Below are 19,985 nucleotides of genomic sequence, written 5' to 3'. Positions count from 1 at the left end.
TTAATAGATTTACTAATAATATAAAAATAAAGTATTAATTAAACTTTGTCTTTCGATCTATCGCAATTTTTTTTTTTGTTGTTGTCAGATGTTACTTTAATAACTTCCTTGTTATAGTTATATTGAGTAGATATTTAATTAATATAATATAACAATAATAAAATTAACACAACTAAATAGCATAAATTAAGATAAATGTTCTTTTTTTCAATAACAACAATAATAATAATTCGTAATGACAATAATTAATACTAAATTCTTATACTATAAAAACGGTTTCGGAATGCTGTATCAATTGTTTTTCGTAATTTAATCAAATATTTATTACCTTGTTTAGTAGTTATTTTAAAATATTAATAAAAATTAATATAAAAAAGTAATTAAATTAAAAAAAAACAATGTATTTTTCAGAGATTTTTGTTTAAAATCAATCAGATATAATAACTAAAAATATAATTCAACTGTAGATATTTCCTCGGGTGTTATTAATTAAAAAATTTTTTAATAACTATGAGAACTGATGGAATTTAATTACTGATACGGACTTAAATATTTATATCACGTGTCAAAGTTTTCAAAAATATATCTTGATTATAACTAAAAATGAAACTTGTCTGGCATAATATAAAAGTTTACAAGATATTCTATAATCTAACTATATGCAAAAACCCTGACGAAAACAACACTTAGAATTCTTAAGATACAGCTCAACAAACAAAGCCGATAAGATGAAACGATATCATACCGGTATATACGACTAAAAAAAAAAAAAAAAATTAAAACGTATACATATTATGAATTAATTCAGTAAATAGCTTAATTAAAAAATCATATTAAAATTTAAAAGTTAAATAAAATTTATTAAATAAATTTAAAAAAAATAATAATAAAATTTTAATTACTTAACATTAAGAATTCTTAAGATTATATTTCCTGTAGAAATGAATCTCTGCTTTACAACGTTTCGAGTAGAAGTAATAATTGGTGTCACTTTTTATAAGTGTAAAGAAGCGGAAACGAATGATTACTAATGGCATATTCAAGGTCTTTAGAGTTACCTTGCTTTAAAGATAATGCTCATTTCGTGTTTTCTTATGCTGTCTACCTTTAAAAAAATAATAAGTTGCTAATTATAAACAGATTAAAGTTGAATTTTAAGTGATAAAATTACAAAAAATGAAATAATATAGATTTTATTGTAGAGATTTTCAATTTTCTTTACATTATAGCAGTGGTTCCCAACCTTTTTTTATTAGCGTACCCCGTGACATGCCATATCTCTAGATTGTACCCCTCATTTAAGAAATTTAGTAAGTAACCGTATTGTTAATTTTACATATTGTAACTTTAAATTAAAGAAAAAAAAAACTAAAAGAAAAAATGTATAATAAAGTTGTGATTGTTGCAAGGAACATTATTTATCTAATAATTTTTTAATACTATTAGTTTGTGATACATAATATATTATTTTTTCTGCCATAATAACTAACTTTTTTCTGTACCCCTNAGGGAGGTTGCGGCCGACGTTTTCAACGCGAAAACGTGTACGTCGGACGTTCAGCACCGCTTTCCTAAAGGCCTAGAAATTTGGCAATGGTGTTTGGGACGTCGATAATGATTCCACTGACTATCCAAACACCATTGTCAAACTTCTAGGCTTATAGGAAAGCGGTGCTGAACGTCCGACGTACACGTTTTCGCGTTGAAAACGTCGGCCGCAACCTTTCTAATCACTCTTGAAGTTAAAAAAAAATGTCGATCTTCTCAGAAAGAAGTGTCATTTTCTCAAACGAGAGCTTTAAATATTGGAAAGCTAAGAGTATTTTATGATTTTATTATGTTTATATACAAATAAATACGTAGCCACTATATATTTTTAATAACTTTTGGAATAATCGCGATTAAATCAGTTGAAATTTTAACAATTATTATCAAAATAAATCTTAAAATTTTTTTGAGGTCCTCGAAGATAGATTGAAAATGACCGTCCAATTATAAATTTTAAGCGTAAATAAATATTACTGTATATTTCTTTTGATAAATCGATTTTTAATCTGTAATTTAAGTAATATAAATTCCATAAATCACGAAACTTCGTAAAATAATAGATTATAAATAATTCATATTACAAATATTAACCTGTTTGTAAGGAATATTGATGTTAATGTAGTTTAGTTATTTACTTATTAATAAGAAAATAGCAAAGTATTAATTGTTTTGTATACGTAATTACTCGTAAAAGGGCTGTCGTGAAGGGTATATGCCACGATATTTTTTACCATAGGAATATTGTATACCCTCTGGTTATACGGTTTACAAATACAGTATATATTGTATGTATTGCAGAAGGTTATAGTTTTATGCTATATTATAATAAATGAATAAATTCTAAATAATATATTATTATTATTTCATTCTCGAGATTAACAAAGGATAGATGGACGAACAATAATAGGAATGCATAGGCCTATGTCTGACTTCTGAAAATTGCAGTCCAATCAGTCTTACGTTTTAAAGTGATTGTAGAGGAGTTATAACAGTTTGAAAAAACTGAGTAAAATGTTGCTGACTTTTTTATTCGTGTCCTTCAAGACTTCATCACATAGGAACCAGACTGCTTCCAAAGTTCAGCAATAGGGTCACATCATTCTTGCAACTCCTTACACAAGCCATCAATAGTGTTATATATATATTGGCAGCTTTAGCGTTTTTACCTATTCATTAGCTTCTTCTTCGCTTTCTTCTTTGCAAATTTTCTGTAATTATCATGTGCAGTTCCTCATTTTCAGGTTTCTACAGCGTTCTAATACAGTATGTTTTCAATATCTTCTGTCTACATTCCTCAAACCCCTCACTGACTATTTGTTTGGTCGTCTCATATTGTTATAGCGAATTATTATTATTACTGTATGAAATTATGTTTTTACTGTACGTAATCTATTTACATAATTGTAACAGAAACTTTGTCACGTACGATTTGGCAGAAGTCATTGTTACTGTAATACGGTGACCTTAGTTTGGTAGTAGGCCTACAGTAGTTACTGTACTTTACTTGGTTAAGTCAAAAATATAGAAATTGGAGATAACAAACGTACGTTTTTTTACAAGTATTGTACTTCAATGGAAGTACAGTATTGTAAAGCATAGTGGTGTAGTAGGTCATATCTTTACAATCGCGAATAAACAGAAGCCGAATACCGAGAGTTACCTGTGTATATGTAATTTATTATATTGTACTATCTTTATATCACTGAGATATAAGTCAAACCTCTAGTTAGCGTTACTATTTGTTCACCTCTGATTATGGTGGTGGGTGTGAAATATCTCAAACAATACGAATTATACAGTATATAGTAATGAGGTCTACACACAAGTTTGAGTTTAAAAGTTTGAAAGTTGCATGATTTAATGATATTGGTTGGAAAACAAAATCGAACATTTTTTAATTCGCGGATAGGCCTATTGTAAAATTCTCTAATATTTACAGGAAAATCCGTTAATAAATATTTCATTGGTACTTTACATGAATGGGATTATGTAATAAAGCGCTATATTCAGTTTTTTTAATACTCCGTTTGAATTTATTTTAAAATGCCATAAAAAATATATGTAAGCAATAATTTTATTGAACTTTAACAGTTAATTCTAAATTAAATAAATTCTAATAAAGGAATTAAATAATTAGGGGAGACCGGGGCAACTTCGGCACGCGGGGCAAGTTTGTCAAGCTCTTTTTTTTAAAAACAAATTAAAAGAAGACTTTGGTTATAGGTTAGGCAGTTGAGTTTTATTGGTGGCTTGTTGAGTGTAGTGTTTTTATTGTTCTCCAACAAGCGTAGTTGAATTATCAAGCAAATTTTCATTTTCGTTCAATTCCATATAATATTTTTTTTCCATTTATATTGAATTGGCAGGTTTTGTTATAATTCCATGATAACGAAAGTTACTTTTCCTGTTAGAAGGATGTAACTTCAACTTATTCACGTGGCCAGATCGTGGCTTGGCATTCTGTTCTCAGGGTTGTACTTAATGTTTCGAAATCATGACTAGCGGGGTAAGATCGGCAACATAAAGCCACATTAGAAGCAAAGGATAAAAATCAAACAGATGATAAATGAAAACATGTTTGCATTTGTTATTCATGTATATATGTCTTTGAACTTGCATTTCGTTGTAATAATATTAAATGGGTGTTGGATTTGTATTTCTTTGTTTTAATAGTGAATTCCAACTTATACATTGTTAATAACATAATTTTATATACGTGCCTATCTTGCCCCATTACTGTTGCCCCTATACCAGGGGCAACTTTAATAAAAATAATTAAAATAATTACAACTTTACAAAAAGAGAGAAGTTGCCGATCTTGCCCCTATACCCGGGGCAACTTCGTCAATTTCTCTCTTCTTGTAAAGTTGTAATTATTTTAATTATTTTTATTTCCAAACTGATTTTAACCAGTTCTATAGTAAGGTAACATTCCAATAGACAATATGCAAAGCTTTTTTTTCAGTTTACAGCAGTATTTATTACACAAAATTTAAATAAAGCTTAACATGCCGATCTTGCCCCGGTCTCCCCTATATAAAACATATTATTTATAATTAAATTCATGGTATTAAAACATTTATAGCAGAAAATTGTCCATAAAGTACTAGTTTTAAAATAGATATTACATATAATCAATGTAAATTATGTAATTAATTTAAGGAAATTAAAAATTAATAAAAAAAATAAATATAATTTTTAAATAATTAGTACTAAAACTGAATAAATAAATAAATAAAAATATTTTAAACCTTCATAAATAAGCACAAAGTTAATAAATATTTGCTAATTACATAAAAATAAAATGGCATTTATTAATACTTATTCGCAATATTATCATATTATTTTTTTAATATCATAATATCAATTGCTAATAGATAATAAATCTGTTCGTTGAATTAAACTAGGACAAATCAGTTGTATAAATTTATATAATTTTCTGCACGAATTAATCACATTTTTTTATATTAAAAAATATTAATTAAGTTAATGGATGCTTTTAAGTAGTAAGCAGTTATGTAAACACATGAAAACAGACTTTACTATTGGTTTTCTTACTTAGAAACTCAATTATTCACTTACGCCATCTTTTGATGATAGAAATAAATGAAAATTAAAGATTAAATAGTTTATTTATTACGGTATTAATATATTAAAATAGTACTTAAATGGGTACATGAAACACTTAATTCATTAAATATAATATTTCGGTGATATTTAGAAGAATATTGAGAACAAATGGATCGAGAGAACAGGTTTTCCGTCTTAATGGTGAAAATGTATTTGAGGTAATTTTAAGGGCTGTATTTTAAAATCTTTCCAATGTTATCCGTTGTACACGGTGGTTTTAAAAGACAGAACCATAGTATTGCACTGAAGAGAGACTTAACATTTATATAAGTCCGAAATGCGTATGTGGAAACAATAAAAGAAGTGTTTAACCTGAAAGCTGTAATGATAGTCTACCGAACTTAATGTGGGATTAAAGAGACAAGACATACTTGAACATAAAACCAGCTATTCAAAAATGATATTTAGAAAAAATTTTTTCTTATAATTATTATAGTCATATAGTAATAAAATTAAGATTATAGAAAGTGTATATATGAAATTGTTTTCTTTTTCCTATTCTGAATAACATCAAAACATATATTTTATCATTCTCATATCATTCAAAACATATATTTATTTTATCATAAGATCTCGTCATTAAGCTTTTAAGTTGCAATGGTTTTAAAAATATTTCCTTGTTTATTTAAACTTTTAAATTTATTGCCAAACATAACAATAAAGTGAAAAGTGGTATTTACTATTTTATAAAAAAAAGTAAATACCAAATAAATCATTAATAAATTATTATTTATAATTATTATTACAGTACCAAGCCAAATATTCGGATCCTAAAAATTACCAGAAAACCGCCTATTTTTTAATTTGGTAAGCTGCAGTACATAAAATTGTAGTTTCAGAAAAACCCTACAATTTCCTCACTGTTTAGAAATGATAGACAAAAAATAATGCCTCGGCCGAAACAACTTGAAAGGTTAGAAATGTACAAAGCCTTCGTAGTTAACTTCAAGGAGACAGACTCTATTTCGCCAGGCTGGAGAGCGTATAAAAAGTTTCTTCTTCCAATTGTCAGACTAGTAATATCTATCACGTCTTTCTTAACTATGGATAATTAACATAGATCGAAATTAAAACAGTTCTCTTTATTTCGCCTATTTCGGATTGGTAGCTATTGGCGCTCACGGCTTCAGTGTCTCCAACATAACGAACAAAAGGTTAGTTCGTCTTAATATACTTTTGTTATCCACAATGATGAATACAGTGCACAATTTGTACACATCTTAATTAATGGTGTAGTTTCTACATATCAGTCTCTTGCACTTACTGGCATGTTTTCCTTGTTTATTTTTAATGGAAAAAATGCCTTTTCTCACAATTATTAACTCCTTATTATCTCTCAGAAGGATTTTAACTTGGATACTCTGGTTCATAACACGACAAAGATCAAAATGTAGTTTTTATCGTAAATATTTTCACAAGTGGAAACCAAAGCTTTCACAAACAAACGATAACTACGAGCAATTGTTTATTGTGACACGGTCACCATTACGGGCTACAATTCTTAATCATATTTTGAAATCATTTAATTTAAAATACCTCAAGTTAGTAGTGGCTTGTCCCTGTACATCATACTTTTCCGTTAACAATAGAGTCGTGCCGGTCATCTGTTAACTGACGTTTTGAATTGAAAAAAAAAAAAAAAAAAAAACGTGACCTTCGGTTTGAATCGGAAGATTATATATAGTTAATTGGGGCCTACTGTCCCTAAAGTTTCCACATTTGGTCTCGGATTCATATAACTCCTTTTTCGAGGTTAAGACATACGGACGAACGACAGTGAGAATTTATGGGTCTACAATGACAAAATTTGAAAATAAATGTAGCATTCCTCCGAAAGCAAAATTGTCGCGTTGTAAGTAAAAAAAAATAATAATAAAAATTCTCAGCCGTCAGGAAATAAAATATCATGGCACGAGAGATACGAGCGAAAGTTTCAAAGTTGGATCAACACTTGCAAACCAAGTGAAACAGAAATGTCAAATTGACTAAGCGATCAAATTAAAAATTTAAGGGAGAGATCCTTTAAAAAGTCAGAAATTTAAGAAGAAAAAAATAATCATTTCCCTCTAGCTCAGTCTCTTTATTCTCTGTATTGATTTCCCCGTTGTCTCGGACTTAATTTTCGTTCGGCCGTATTATAAAGGTTTTTCGGTATTTTTTATATTAACTTTATTCAGTTTGATGTTGCATTAATACGCGAAACTCGCAACCCCGACCGCGACCGAGGAATCTTTCCGAAAAGCGAAATAATATTGGGCGAAATCCTAAGAATTCCATTTTTTCATGCCATGGCCGATAATCGACGAAAAACATATTTATTCGAACGAATTTCGGAGATGGTCAAGCTTCGAGACGTAGAATTTAAAAAGATCGTCTTTTACCTCTCCACGGTCGCCATGTAAATGCAAAAGATAATTTATTTATCAAATTTAAAAAAGAAAAATAATTATAAATTAATTAATTAAAAAAAATGAAAAAATTGATTTTTTTTAAACATTCTAATTTTTACGAAATTCGAACATTGTTGACGCGTTTTTTAACGTTTGTTCGAAATACGTCACGCATGACGAATCGCAGTTCGATTGTGTTTCTTGTTGCTTTCGGACGTGCTTTTGTTGTGCTCTTGGATTGCGTTGCTTTTTTTGCGGTTTGTGGACTTTTGCGGAGAGGATTCAAGATTTTTTAGGTAAGTCTTAGTCCATATTGACCCTAGACGTAAGAATTGATTTAATATTACTTGGAGAATCGGTCCCAGAAGACATCTCGGCACATCGTTCGATAGTCGGATTCGAATCTTTTAGATTTAAAAAGGCGGCTTGCTTTTACTCGGAAGAATTTAAGCATTAATTTAAGCTTTTGTTTTCACTGGACTAATTGCAAATTTTCTTTTTTACAGGATGAAGACGTTGCTGCGTTGTTGGAGGCGGTTCCGGCGGAGGCAGGCGGTGGCGCCGGAGGGAGAGGGTTCCTCGGACGACGCGGAACGAGTCTGTCGTTCCGTGCCGTCCGAGGAGCGACAGGCAGCGGGTGAAGAAGGCCTTGGCCAAGTGCGCGTGGCGTGGCATCCTCCCGGAGTCGGGATGATGCGACGCTACACCCAGGGCCCAGTGCGCTTGGCCGAGGTCTTCGGGGGTCATCCGGCCACAGACCTTGCTGTGGAGGATGTCGAAAGTGACAGCTCGTCCGAGCTGACACTTTCTGTTTGGTCGTGTTCTGCCCGTTCGTCCGCGACGGCGACGCCACCGCCTTGCCGAAGTCTGGACGGGGAGGAGTCGGAGGAGAGAGCCCCCGAAGTCGAGGGACCGTGCTGTCCGTGGTTTAGTTGCTGCGGACGGCTGCGGTTGCCTTGGCCTAGGCGGTGATCTTCTTCGATTTCCTCTTCTTCACCCGGATGCGACTTTCTTACCGGATTCGACACTTTTTACCCGGACATGACACTTTTTAACGGACGTGACCTTTCTTACCCGGACGTGACCCACGGACTTGACACGTTTCTTCACCGGACGCGACATTCGGCCGACCTTTCTTCCCAAACAGCTGTTATGAGGATTGAGCTTCCGGTTAGGGTTCGTTAGGTTAGCCTAGGCTAGCCTAACGAACCCTTCGCTCTTCTCATAACACTGTTCGGGAAGAAAGGCTGTCTGGTTAAGGTAATAATCTTGACCTTAGGTAATAAATGAATAAACTTCTCGTATTCTCACTGCCTTTGTGTTTTGTAGGAACATTCGGGAGGGAGAAGAATCTCCCTCCCCAACTTTACCACGAAGAGGACCAAGTACCATTTATCGTACGAGTGAATATTTTCCGATGGTAAGAACTGTTTCGTTTCATTTTTTAACACACCTTATTCTCGCATCGTAATTGACTATTTTTCTGTTTTTAGACATGCCGAAGATGCACAAACACATACACACACACACGCACGGACACAACATCACTGTACACGAAGATATACACCGTTTAACCTTTACTCGAATTCTCGCACTCACGCACTTACACGTCAAGCGCCTCGTTCTGTGTAATTCCACACAATGAAACAACCCGAACACACGCTTCCCACAAATCCAACCCCTGGGTCCTCGTCCCGGGAAGTGGAAACGCTAATTTTAAAGATTAAAAGACTTTAAATTGGCGGCCGAAGGGGCTCTGGTAATCACACACCTTGCATTGATTAAATGAAATTTCATACATTAGCATTAGTAATCGTTTTGTGATGAATTTTTCTGTTAAATCTCTGGAAATTTACTACGGTAAGAAATTATCTACGTACAAGTCTCGCTTGTATTTAAGTATTACTAATTTTTACCTAAGAGCATTAATTAAAGATTCTGGGCTTACTAAAATGAGTCCCTCTTAGTTTTTTTAAGGCGGTAAGAGTTTAATTTAAAAATTTTAATAATATTATAGTTATATTATTATTTTTTATTATTCGTTACAAACATTATCCAAGTTTTTACTTTTATTTTGAACATTGAAATTTCAAAAATACATAACAATATATTTTTTTTAAATTAATTTTTGATAATTTTTGTACAATGGCAGGTGGCGCTTGTTTTCAACACATGTTTCCGGTTTCTCGGAAGCCATTCAAATAAGTTATGACGAAAATAAACAAGTTGACATCTTAATTCAAATCAAAAATTTCGAGAGTCAAAGTGATATCGTCGGCTAAGTACGTAAATGAATGATATTTTTAGACAAAAATTTCGTTTTATACGTATTATTTAGAAGTAAGTACAAGTGTATTTTTTTATAAAGTTTAATTTTTTTTTTCATATTTCAAAATTGGCTAATACAGTCGACCCCCCATAACACTGTTGATTATTCCGTTTTATATGAATTCCATGTTGTACGAGACACTTATATTTTACAAATACGTGAGCCGTTCACAGAATACGTTATAGGGGGGTCGACTGTATTTGTAAAATCTAAGTGACTCGTACAACATGGAATTCATATAAAACGGAATAATCAACAGTGTTATAGGGGGTCGACTGTATCTAAATATTAAATTTTAGAAAAAAACAATAAAATTTTATCCCAAAAGGAAATATATGGTCATACATTTTCTCTACATACATTTTTGTTTAGTCCCTGCGTAAATTTTTTTACATACTGCCTACTGTTGACATACTTCACCATATAAGGTGATGTGTGACAATGAATGTCTACTTATACAGTGAATCACATGGATTTTCATTCGTGTAACACAAAAGATTAGCATATAAATGATGTAAAAATTATTCAGTACTTAAATTTTATAAATTATAATTAATAATGATAGAAATTGGGTGAAAATCTAATGATGAATTGTTATCACTTAAATAGGCATTTATTTATACTAATTTTCTAAAAATGCAACTTTTTGACATAGCACGAGTATTGGTTTGGGCACAAAAATATGGTTGTAAATTTATCTGAAGTTTGTGTGTTCTATTATTTTACAATTTTCTGTTGTGAAGTGCAGTTTTATTAGAGTAATATGAGACATAAATCAAAGAACACATCTGTTGAACTGCACAAACTTATTTCTTATTTCAATAATGGAAACAAGTTACAGAAAAATTTCAGAAATTGTTAGAACTATGCAATTTGTTATAAGAAAAAAATAAAGTGTGTTGGATCCCTGATAAAATCTAGTCATAAATTCTTACTTAATGTCTTCGACAATAGATGGATTAATATAAACGCTAAAATAGCGTGATTGAGATTACGGGATAATCTCGATTTATTCGTTATCCCGTAATCTCCACCACATTATTTTAATGTTTATATAAATTATTACAAAAAAATCACCTTTCATTGTGTTGCAATAATATTTGTTATTGGTAACTTGGTGTTATTGGTTAGACGGTAAAAAGACAGTATGAAAGTAAATGAAGTGCTAAGCAAAAATATTCTACCAATAGTGGAGCGTGGATGAGATTCCATTATGGTCTGGGTGATGTGTGTCCTCACAAGGTATTGAAAATCTAGTATTTATAGATTCAAATATGGACTAATGCATTTATTTAAATATTCTGAAGCACAATTTGAAGGCTAGTGCAGCAATTATAGGCATTTTAAACAGTTTCAGATTTTATCAGGATAATGATCCAAAGCATAAGGTACTTAATATTCACTTGTAGCTACTTTATATTGTTCCAAAAGTACAATACTAGAAACACTTGCACAGTCACCAGATCATGAATGTCATGAATATGCTTTAGCTGGAGTTACATGTATGAATACTGTATATAATTAGTAAAACCATTGAATTGAAAGAGAAACTTACTGCAAAATGGAAAAATATGTCAAGATTTATGTAAAAAACTTGTTTCACCTGTGCCAAGAAGATTAACAGATATGATAAAATGCAAATATACCCAATAAAATATTGACATTTATAATTGCATATTTATTTTATATACCAGCTTAATAAACAACCATCTTATTGTCATTTATTTTGTTTCATATAATATAATAACTCAGTTTTATTTATTAATTATAAAACTTTTCATTAAAATGTCTTGAAATAGTAAATGTCTTATGTTAAAAATATATTGTTTGTTTATTTATGTTACACGAATCAAATTTTATATTCATGAATAAAAATATAAACAAATCTTGAGAGTCTAAAATAATAGATGATGGTTGGTGGTTTTTGATTTTTTTAAGTGTTTGTATTTATAATTTAAGGAAGCAACTTTTTCATAATTATATAGTTATATTTTTTATATGCTTTTTATTAACTTTGTCTGTCCATTTCTCTGCCTGCTGACTGTCTGTCCAGATAAAGTAACTCAATTTTCATCCATTTTCCAGTTTCCAATCAAGTTGAAACTTTGCATACATATTATGACAATAAGTTTTTTTTAGAATTTTCAAACAATTTTAGCAATTAGCAAAAAATTTGCAAAAATTAAAAATTTTTCAAAATTTGGTAATGGATGGGTTACATGTAGGGTAACTTTTGCCTCTGCCTCTTTTTAGTCTTACTGTTTACATAAAATCTTGTAACTCGATTTTTCACCCACTTTCCAATGCTAAAACAAGAATTTTGATATTGGGTTGTTCAGAAAGTAATTTTATTTTTTTATTACTAGAGGAATTAGATGTGTTTTTACCAGCCAATTTCATTTTTAACCACATTTTCATTATATGTTTTGACAGCTGACATTTAAAGGTTTATTTGTAAAAAATTTTGTTTGATTCTGTACAATTTTTTTTTTTTTGGTGTCCCATCATATATGGAAAATCGAAAACATCATTTTCGGCATAGTTTGCTTTTTTTGTTACCAAAAAATCAAAATGCTGTTCAAACAAGAAAAAAATTGTGTGACGTGTATGGAGAAGATGTGTTGAAAGAAAGACAGTGCCAAAACTGGTTTACAAAATGTCATTCTGGCAATCTTAATATTGAAGATGCACCACTTTCTGGATGGCAAATTGAAGCCAATGAAAACAAAATAAAGGTATTGATTGAAGCAAACTGTTGAATAACAACACGTGAAATCACTAAGAGATTAAATTTGTCAAATTGAACCATTTATGAGTACTTGAAACGAATTGGTTTTGTTTGAAAGCTCGATATATGGGTTCCACATGTTCTTAAAGAGAGATGCTCTCTTTGGTGGGATTTTAAGGAAAATTTTTTTTTGAGCTTTTACCAGACAATTTAACAATTAATTCAAAAGTGTACTACCATCGAGTAAACAAATTGAGTAATATCATCAAACAGAAAAGGCCAGAATTGATCAACAAAACAGGTGTAGCATTTTACCATGATAATGCCAAATTTCACACAAGTTTGGTAACTCATCAGAAACTCTTACAGCTTAGATGGGATGTGCTATCACACCAACCATATTTGCCAGATCAGGCACCCTCAGATTATTACTTGTTCTGGACATTACAAAATTTTTTAAACTGTAAGACAGTTACTTGAAATGAAAATGTCAAAAATTGCTTGGATCCATTTTTTGTAAGCAAACATCAAAACTTTTATAAACATGGAATCATGCTACTAACAGAAACGATTACAACAGGTATTTGACCAAAATGGTCTATATATATAAAATATTTATTTAATATAAAAATATTGTGTTTTTTGCCAAGAGAAAAATGAAATTACTTTTCGAATAACCCAATAATTCAGTGATATAGGTATAAAACTAAAAAGTAGAAAATAATAAATATAAAAAAATTTTAAAGAAACAAAGAAAAGTTTTAGTGCATATATTCACATAAATGCACTAAAAAGTTAAAATATAAATTTTCTTCAGCTTTCACAATATTTGTTATTATGGGACCAAAAATAAAAGCATGGTGTGTCCATGTTTAGAAATAACCTTAGTTACACTTCCTATTAGGAGGGTCATTCTAAAAGAAAAGAATGTTTTGATCTGACAAGCTGTGCAGTTCTCCCACCACCATCCACTGCCACGTCATGGACCTTTCCATGTTTTTGCACCTGTCTGATGCTAACAGCAAGCTACAACAATTGTTTACTGTTTTTTAGTGTGACTTTGAAATGTGTGACAAAATTAAAGATCCTGCCAAGTGTGAGGTTTGTAGTGTAATATGCTTTTTGAATGCAAAAAAATCCACCCTATTGAAATTTACAGACAGATAACCAAGATTTATGGTAATATGATGAAGGAAGTTTCAGTTCAAAACAAATGGTGGGGATTGTTGTCCAGAAGCATTGTGCTTCTTCAGGATAACGCATGTCCACATGTTGCTGTGTTGACGAAGAACTTGCTTCAGCAGTTTAAGTGGGAAGTTTTTGAACATCCTTCTTATAGCTCGGACTAGGCTCTGAGTGATTACATCTTTTCCCAAAATTGAAGGATTTTTTAGCCAGGAATCAGTATGGAACTGAAAGAGGCCGTTAATGACTGGTTTCAAGAACTTGGCGGTAACTGAGTGTGCAGAAGGCATAGAAAAGCTGATGATAGGCTATGACAAATGTTTAAATTTGTATGGTGACTATGTAGAAATATAGTTAAGGTATCATGTGTGTTGTAAAATAAGTTTTGTTTCATTATCTTAAATAAAAATATCTAGAGAAACAAATGTTCTTTACTTTTAGAATGACCCTCGTAATTTTGATGGGCTTTCTATGAGTGCCCCATGCTTTTGTTTTTGATCACATAATACCAAGAATACTGTTAAAATTGAAGAAAATTTACTTTTTAATGCATTTATGTGAATAAAAAGTTTAATATTTAAAAACTTTTTATATACAGTATATAAATATTTTTAGTCTAAAATACACTAATATCAATTTAATATCTTTATAATAGTTTTTTAGTTCATCTATAAAATACTATATATTTAATTAGTGTTGTGTTCCACTTTACATTTTCTTTTGCTAACTCAAAAGTTAAATAATACAGTGGAACCCCGATTAATGAACGTAATCTGTTCCACGAGTCTGTTCGTTAACTGAATTGTTTGTTAACCGAAGCAATTTTTCCCATAGAAATTAATGCAAATACAATTAATCTGTTTTAGCTGTCAGTATTTTTGTAATTTTATTTGTAAAATAGGTTCTCTTTGATGAAAATATAAGAAAACATAGTATCTATCATTACAGCAACAAATATGTAAACTTTATTTAATTAATAAAGTAGCGCTGTACATACCTTTGTTTCTACAGAGCTTAATGCTTGGAGGAGGAATCCCCCTCCATAAAAATATCGGTTAGCACTGCATCGGGAGTTTCTTCAAGTCGAGGTCTCTTTTGATAAGGAACAAGAAAGTGATTTAAAGTTGATTGTCTTACTCTCTTAATCAAAATTTTTCTAAAATGTGCTAGCACAGTGTCATTCATTAAATTAATGACTCTATTAGCCACAACTTTGTTAGGATGATGCTTCTTGATAAATTCCTCACATCATTCCATTTTCTGCAAATTTCCTTGATCTCAGCACTGGTGATTTCTTCCCTAGCATCTTCCTCTGACGAATGCTCTTCTTGTAAGACTTTCATCTGTTCTTCCTGCATGGCAACCAGCTCTTCTGTTGTTAGTTCATTTTGATGGTCTTTCAGCAACTCCTCCACGTCTGCATCATCTATCTCTACTCTCAAACTCTTGCCAATGGACATGATTTTCATGCACTACATCAGGAGAGCTCTCTTCTTCAAATTCCTGAAAGTTTCACTCTGGTACACAAGTTGGCCAAAGTTTCCTCCAGACTGATTGCAAAGTGCGGTGAGAGACCTCACTCTAGGCTTTGTCAATAAGGTTGATACAATGCAGGATGTTAAAACGTTCCTTCCAAAAAGCTCCAAGAGTTAAGTCGGTATCATTGGTAACCTGAAAACACATAGTAAACAGTGCCTTGGTATACAGCTTTTTAAAATTGGAAATCACTTGCTGATCCATTGGTTGCAGTAATGGAGTTGTATTGGGTGGAAAGAATTTGACCTTGATGAAGTCATATTCACTATCCAAGTCGTCCTCCAAATTTGGTAGATGTGCTGGAGCATTATCCATTAAGAGAAGACATCTAAGAGGAATATCCATTTCCTGAAGATAATTTTTAACAGTAGGAGCAAACACTTCTGTGAGCCAATCCATGAATAAAGTCTGAGTTACCCGCCTTACTAATTGCCTTCCATTGTACAGGCAGTTTGGACTTTATCACATTTTTTCTCTTAAAGGCATGTGGATTTTCAGCGTTGTAGACTAAAAGTGGCTTGATTTTGAGGTCACCACTTGCATTAGTGCAAAATAAAAGAGTGAGTCTGTCCTCCATGGGTTTGTGCCCGGGAAGTGCTTTCTCTTCTTGGGTTATGTACGTTTGTCTAAGCATTCTTTTCCAAAAAAGACCGGTCTCATTGCAATTAAACACTTGATTCCAGACGTATCCTTCACTTTTTACAAACTATGTGAATTCATCTACAAATGCTTTTGCTGCTTTTTCATCTGAACTTGAAGCCTTCCCATGTCTTATGACACTTATGACACTGTGAATTCCAGTTTGTCAGCAAAACCTATCAAACCACCCTTGGCTCACTTTAAAGTCCTGCCTGTCTGCACTTGTACTGGGTGTCTGGGTCAACAAGTCATTGTATAAATTTTTAGCCTTTTCACAAATTATAGCTTCACTAACACTGTCTTCAGCAAGTTGCTTTTCATTGATCCATATTAGCAACAGTTTTTCAATTTCATCTAAAACTTTAGATCTTTGTTTCGATATCACATTCACTCCTTTAGCCACTTCGGCAGCCTTAAATGCTTTTTTGTTTTTAATAATTGTAGAGATAGTTGATTTTGCCACATTATATTCTTTAGCGATGTCAGAAACACGAATGCCATTCTCGTATTTTGCAATAATTTCTTTCTTTAATGCTACACTAAAACGTTTTCTATTTCCACTGTCACTTTTCTCTTTCTTCAGTGCCATATTGATTAAATATACAATATAAATAAAACTAAAAAATGAAGTTTAGCACACTCGAGAAAGCAATGCTTACCTCGCGCATGCTTAAGAGCAACTGAAACTTGTGAGGTTCCAGAACGGCTGGAAACTATTGGGTTGATGCAAAAGTTCATCCCATTTTTAGCACCAGCTGGCTAAAAACGCAACACTGAAGTGTTATTTCCTTCACATGTGTAAAATTTCGATGTTGCTTGACAAAAGAGATCTCAGCTAGTATTTGAGAATAAAGTTGTGTTACTTAGTTATGTTTTAAAAATTTTGTTAAGCATTACAAATGGCAGAAAATAAGGAGCATTTTTGACATATTATGCTTTTTTATTTCTGAAAAGGCAAGAATGCTTCGCAGACACAAAAAAAGATATGTTCTGTGTATGGTGAGGGAGCCATTGATGATTCTACGTGCTGTAAGTGGTTTAGAAAGTTTCGTGAAAGCAAACTTACAAATTTAACACAAAAAGCCATTAAGTTCATTATCCGAGACAAAATTTTTTCAAAATAAAAGTTTGTTAACCAGGACATTCATTAACTGGGGATCCACTGTACATACTTCTCATTAGTCAATGAAATTGAAACAAAATACAGTCATACTTTGTTATTTGAATCTAAGGTTGTCAAATTGGTTACAATAAAAACTGATTAACTAGTTATTTGAGGAATTGTATAACTGAATATATTACAAATCCAACAAAAGGTAGAGAATATTAATTTTGTTTACAATATTCTATTATTGAATATAAATTCATTTTGATTTAGTTCAAGAAATAGATTATAACCTTAGTTTGTTACAAGGAATTTATTTTTTATATTATTTTAAGGTAATTAATAAATTTACTTTTTTTATACCCTATAACTGTGTTACTAATACAAACACTAGAATCTATTGAGACAACTATTTTTGACATATTAATCAGTTTATTCATTTATTCCTTGGCAAAATCCTAATGATGATCTTGATTTTCTGATTATATCATATCTGAATTAACATACAACTGAAAGAAATTTGTCATTGAATATTCAGAAAATATAACTGTCAACAAGGAAAAATTATTATGACATTGTCACAATGTCAGGCTGCAATTTTTAATTTATTTAATTTAAAATATATAGACCTATATACTCTCAATCTCAAATTAGTAATATCTTTCCCCTGTACATTGTGCTTTTCCTGACAACAACAGAGTCATGCCAGTCATCTATGTAACTCTGTTCTGAGAAAATTTTTGATTTGAAATCACGTCACTTCCAGTCTAGACCAGAAGTTTGTATATAGTTAATTGGGACCTCCTGTCCTAAGCTTTCCATATCTGGTCTCGACTTTCATCTAACTTCATTCTTGAGATTAAGGAAGGGCAGACAGACAGAGAGATGACAGTGGGGATTTATAGGATTACAGTTTTTTCAAACTGTAATTTATATTGGGTTACAGTTTTTTCAAACTGGAACCCAATATGCATAATCATTAATCAAGAATTGTAGATATTTCAAGTTTTATTCTGAACTGTTTTTTCCAGACTTCTAAACTAATTAATTCAGTAATTGAATAATTAATATTACTGAAAAATGGTAATTCATCTGTTACTAATAATTTCTTTTGATCATTAAAGAATTCACTAGATAAATTGTATTTAAATTTAGTCAATGTACGATGGATAGTTTAATAAATATTTCTTTACAAGTAGAATCTTATAAAATTAAATATTTGATTTTATGTAATTGTGATTTTGTGTAAAGTTGAAAACTTGCATTATCTTTCAGTTCCAAATAATAGAAATTACAAGCATTGTCTTTAAACTAATGACATTTTATAAGTTACAAAGTATTTAAATTTTCAAATATGCTGTACAATAAGTATGCAACAAAACTTTTATTTAAATTTATTTACTTAAATTCTATTTTTAATATAGGTTTGCATACCTTTTATTATTATGAATGAAACACATGATTATGAAGTAAAAGAATCTTTAAGCACCGGAAAGGATTATCTAAAGCATCTTCAAGATCTATTAGATCAATTAGGAATAGCTGTTAGACAGGCAAGTGAAAAATTAAATCATTTATTGTATTACATAGTAAATGTCAAAAATTATTTGAATTTTAGTATCAAATTTCACAAATTTTGCTACTTTTTAATAATTTAATAACACATTTAAAACAAAAATTTTTATATTATTTAATCTAATTAAAGGTTGATCAGTCTGCCAAGAAGTCTGAAAATCTTGTTAAAGATTATTTTACGAACATAACTAAATTGATTACTACCACTTTAGAGAGACGACGTGATCAACTTCTAACAGAAATAACTACTTTCTGTAATGAAGCAATTGTTCCATTAGTTGAATGTCAGAAAGAGATAGAAGAAAACATGGCTGCAACAACTGCCATGTTACGAGAGGGTAAATTTTTGTTTTTTCAGTATAATTATAACATAACTATAAGTTTTTAAAAACATTTTAAAATTTAAGCTATTTATTTATACTATATATATTGTGAAATATGCGGTTGTGTCGATAGCCACAAAGATGATAATACAATATGATTAAGACAGTACAAAATTAAAATAACAATTGATTTAATAAGAAATGATAACACAATGCATAAAAAAAAGAAGAGTTCGGATGCCAACTCTAGGGTGTTTGCCAGATCTGCCCAAGAAAACAAAAAAAAAAAAAAAAAGACCTGACTACGTGAACTCATGTGACTCATGTTAATAAGCGTAAACTATTATAGATGATAAATGAGACATACAATTGACGACGTCCATAAAATCATAGGAGGGTCTACTTCTCTATATGAATGGAGACTAATTAACTAGACCAATTAAAAACACAACACAAAATTTAATAAAAGTCAAATGAAACAATTACAATGAAAATACAACATTCTGAGAGATCAAAATATATGCTAATCTAATCTATGTGCGAGAGAGAGAGAGAGTTACATAAATCTATAATTTATACTATCTTCACTTAGGCGGTTTATTCTTGTCTTCAGTTGATGTATGATTCTTTATGTGAGAGGAAACTGAGATGAAAATGTGAACCTTGAGTGTAACTTCTATGTGCGCATTATAAAATATTGCCGACTTCCTATGTGACTGTCCTTTCTAAGGTATTATGCGAATTTCATGTGACATGTTCTGTCTTCAGGGAACTGCACCAAAGGCAGGAAAATGCCCCTTTTTATAGGGACCTCCCAGTAACATGTGCAAAGGCTGCATCTGATTCATCTCACAAGTTAGCCGTCTAAAAGGAAGTTCAACTTCCCTTCTCTCTGAGAATGACAAATGTTACATCTTTTTTGTTTAAAATTTTATTCTAAACTAAAACGTTCCTTTAACGATAATTTCTAAAAAAATAATTAACCTCTTAATCTCAA

General features: G+C 31.0%; 1 protein-coding gene across 3 annotated transcripts in view; it reads left to right on the top strand.

The window, feature by feature from the left end:
- Positions 1–7,715: 7,715 nt before the first annotated feature.
- Positions 7,716–19,985, top strand: part of LOC111635034 (cytokine receptor-like factor 3) — a 34,006-nt gene continuing 21,736 nt past the window's right edge. Inside the window, exons 1-6 of one of the 3 annotated variants that reach the window (XM_023379881.1) lie at positions 7,716–7,864; positions 8,075–8,828; positions 8,898–8,988; positions 9,721–9,908; positions 18,515–18,643; positions 18,796–19,003. In XM_023379881.1, the coding sequence (XP_023235649.1) occupies positions 18,536–18,643; positions 18,796–19,003 (316 nt within the window). In that variant the 5' untranslated portion in view covers positions 7,716–7,864; positions 8,075–8,828; positions 8,898–8,988; positions 9,721–9,908; positions 18,515–18,535. Of the gene's footprint in view, positions 7,865–8,074; positions 8,989–9,720; positions 9,909–18,514; positions 18,644–18,795; positions 19,004–19,985 lie in introns of all 3 variants that reach the window. The other 2 variants (XM_023379882.1, XM_023379880.1) reach the window with 2 other exon arrangements.

Source organism: Centruroides sculpturatus, unplaced genomic scaffold (assembly GCF_000671375.1).
Source record: "Centruroides sculpturatus isolate CEXI.00-Female unplaced genomic scaffold, Cexi_2.0 scaffold698, whole genome shotgun sequence".
NCBI lineage: Eukaryota > Metazoa > Arthropoda > Arachnida > Scorpiones > Buthidae > Centruroides > Centruroides sculpturatus.
Note: the sequence above shows the minus strand (reverse complement) of the source record. Positions and strands in the feature narration are given on the sequence as shown.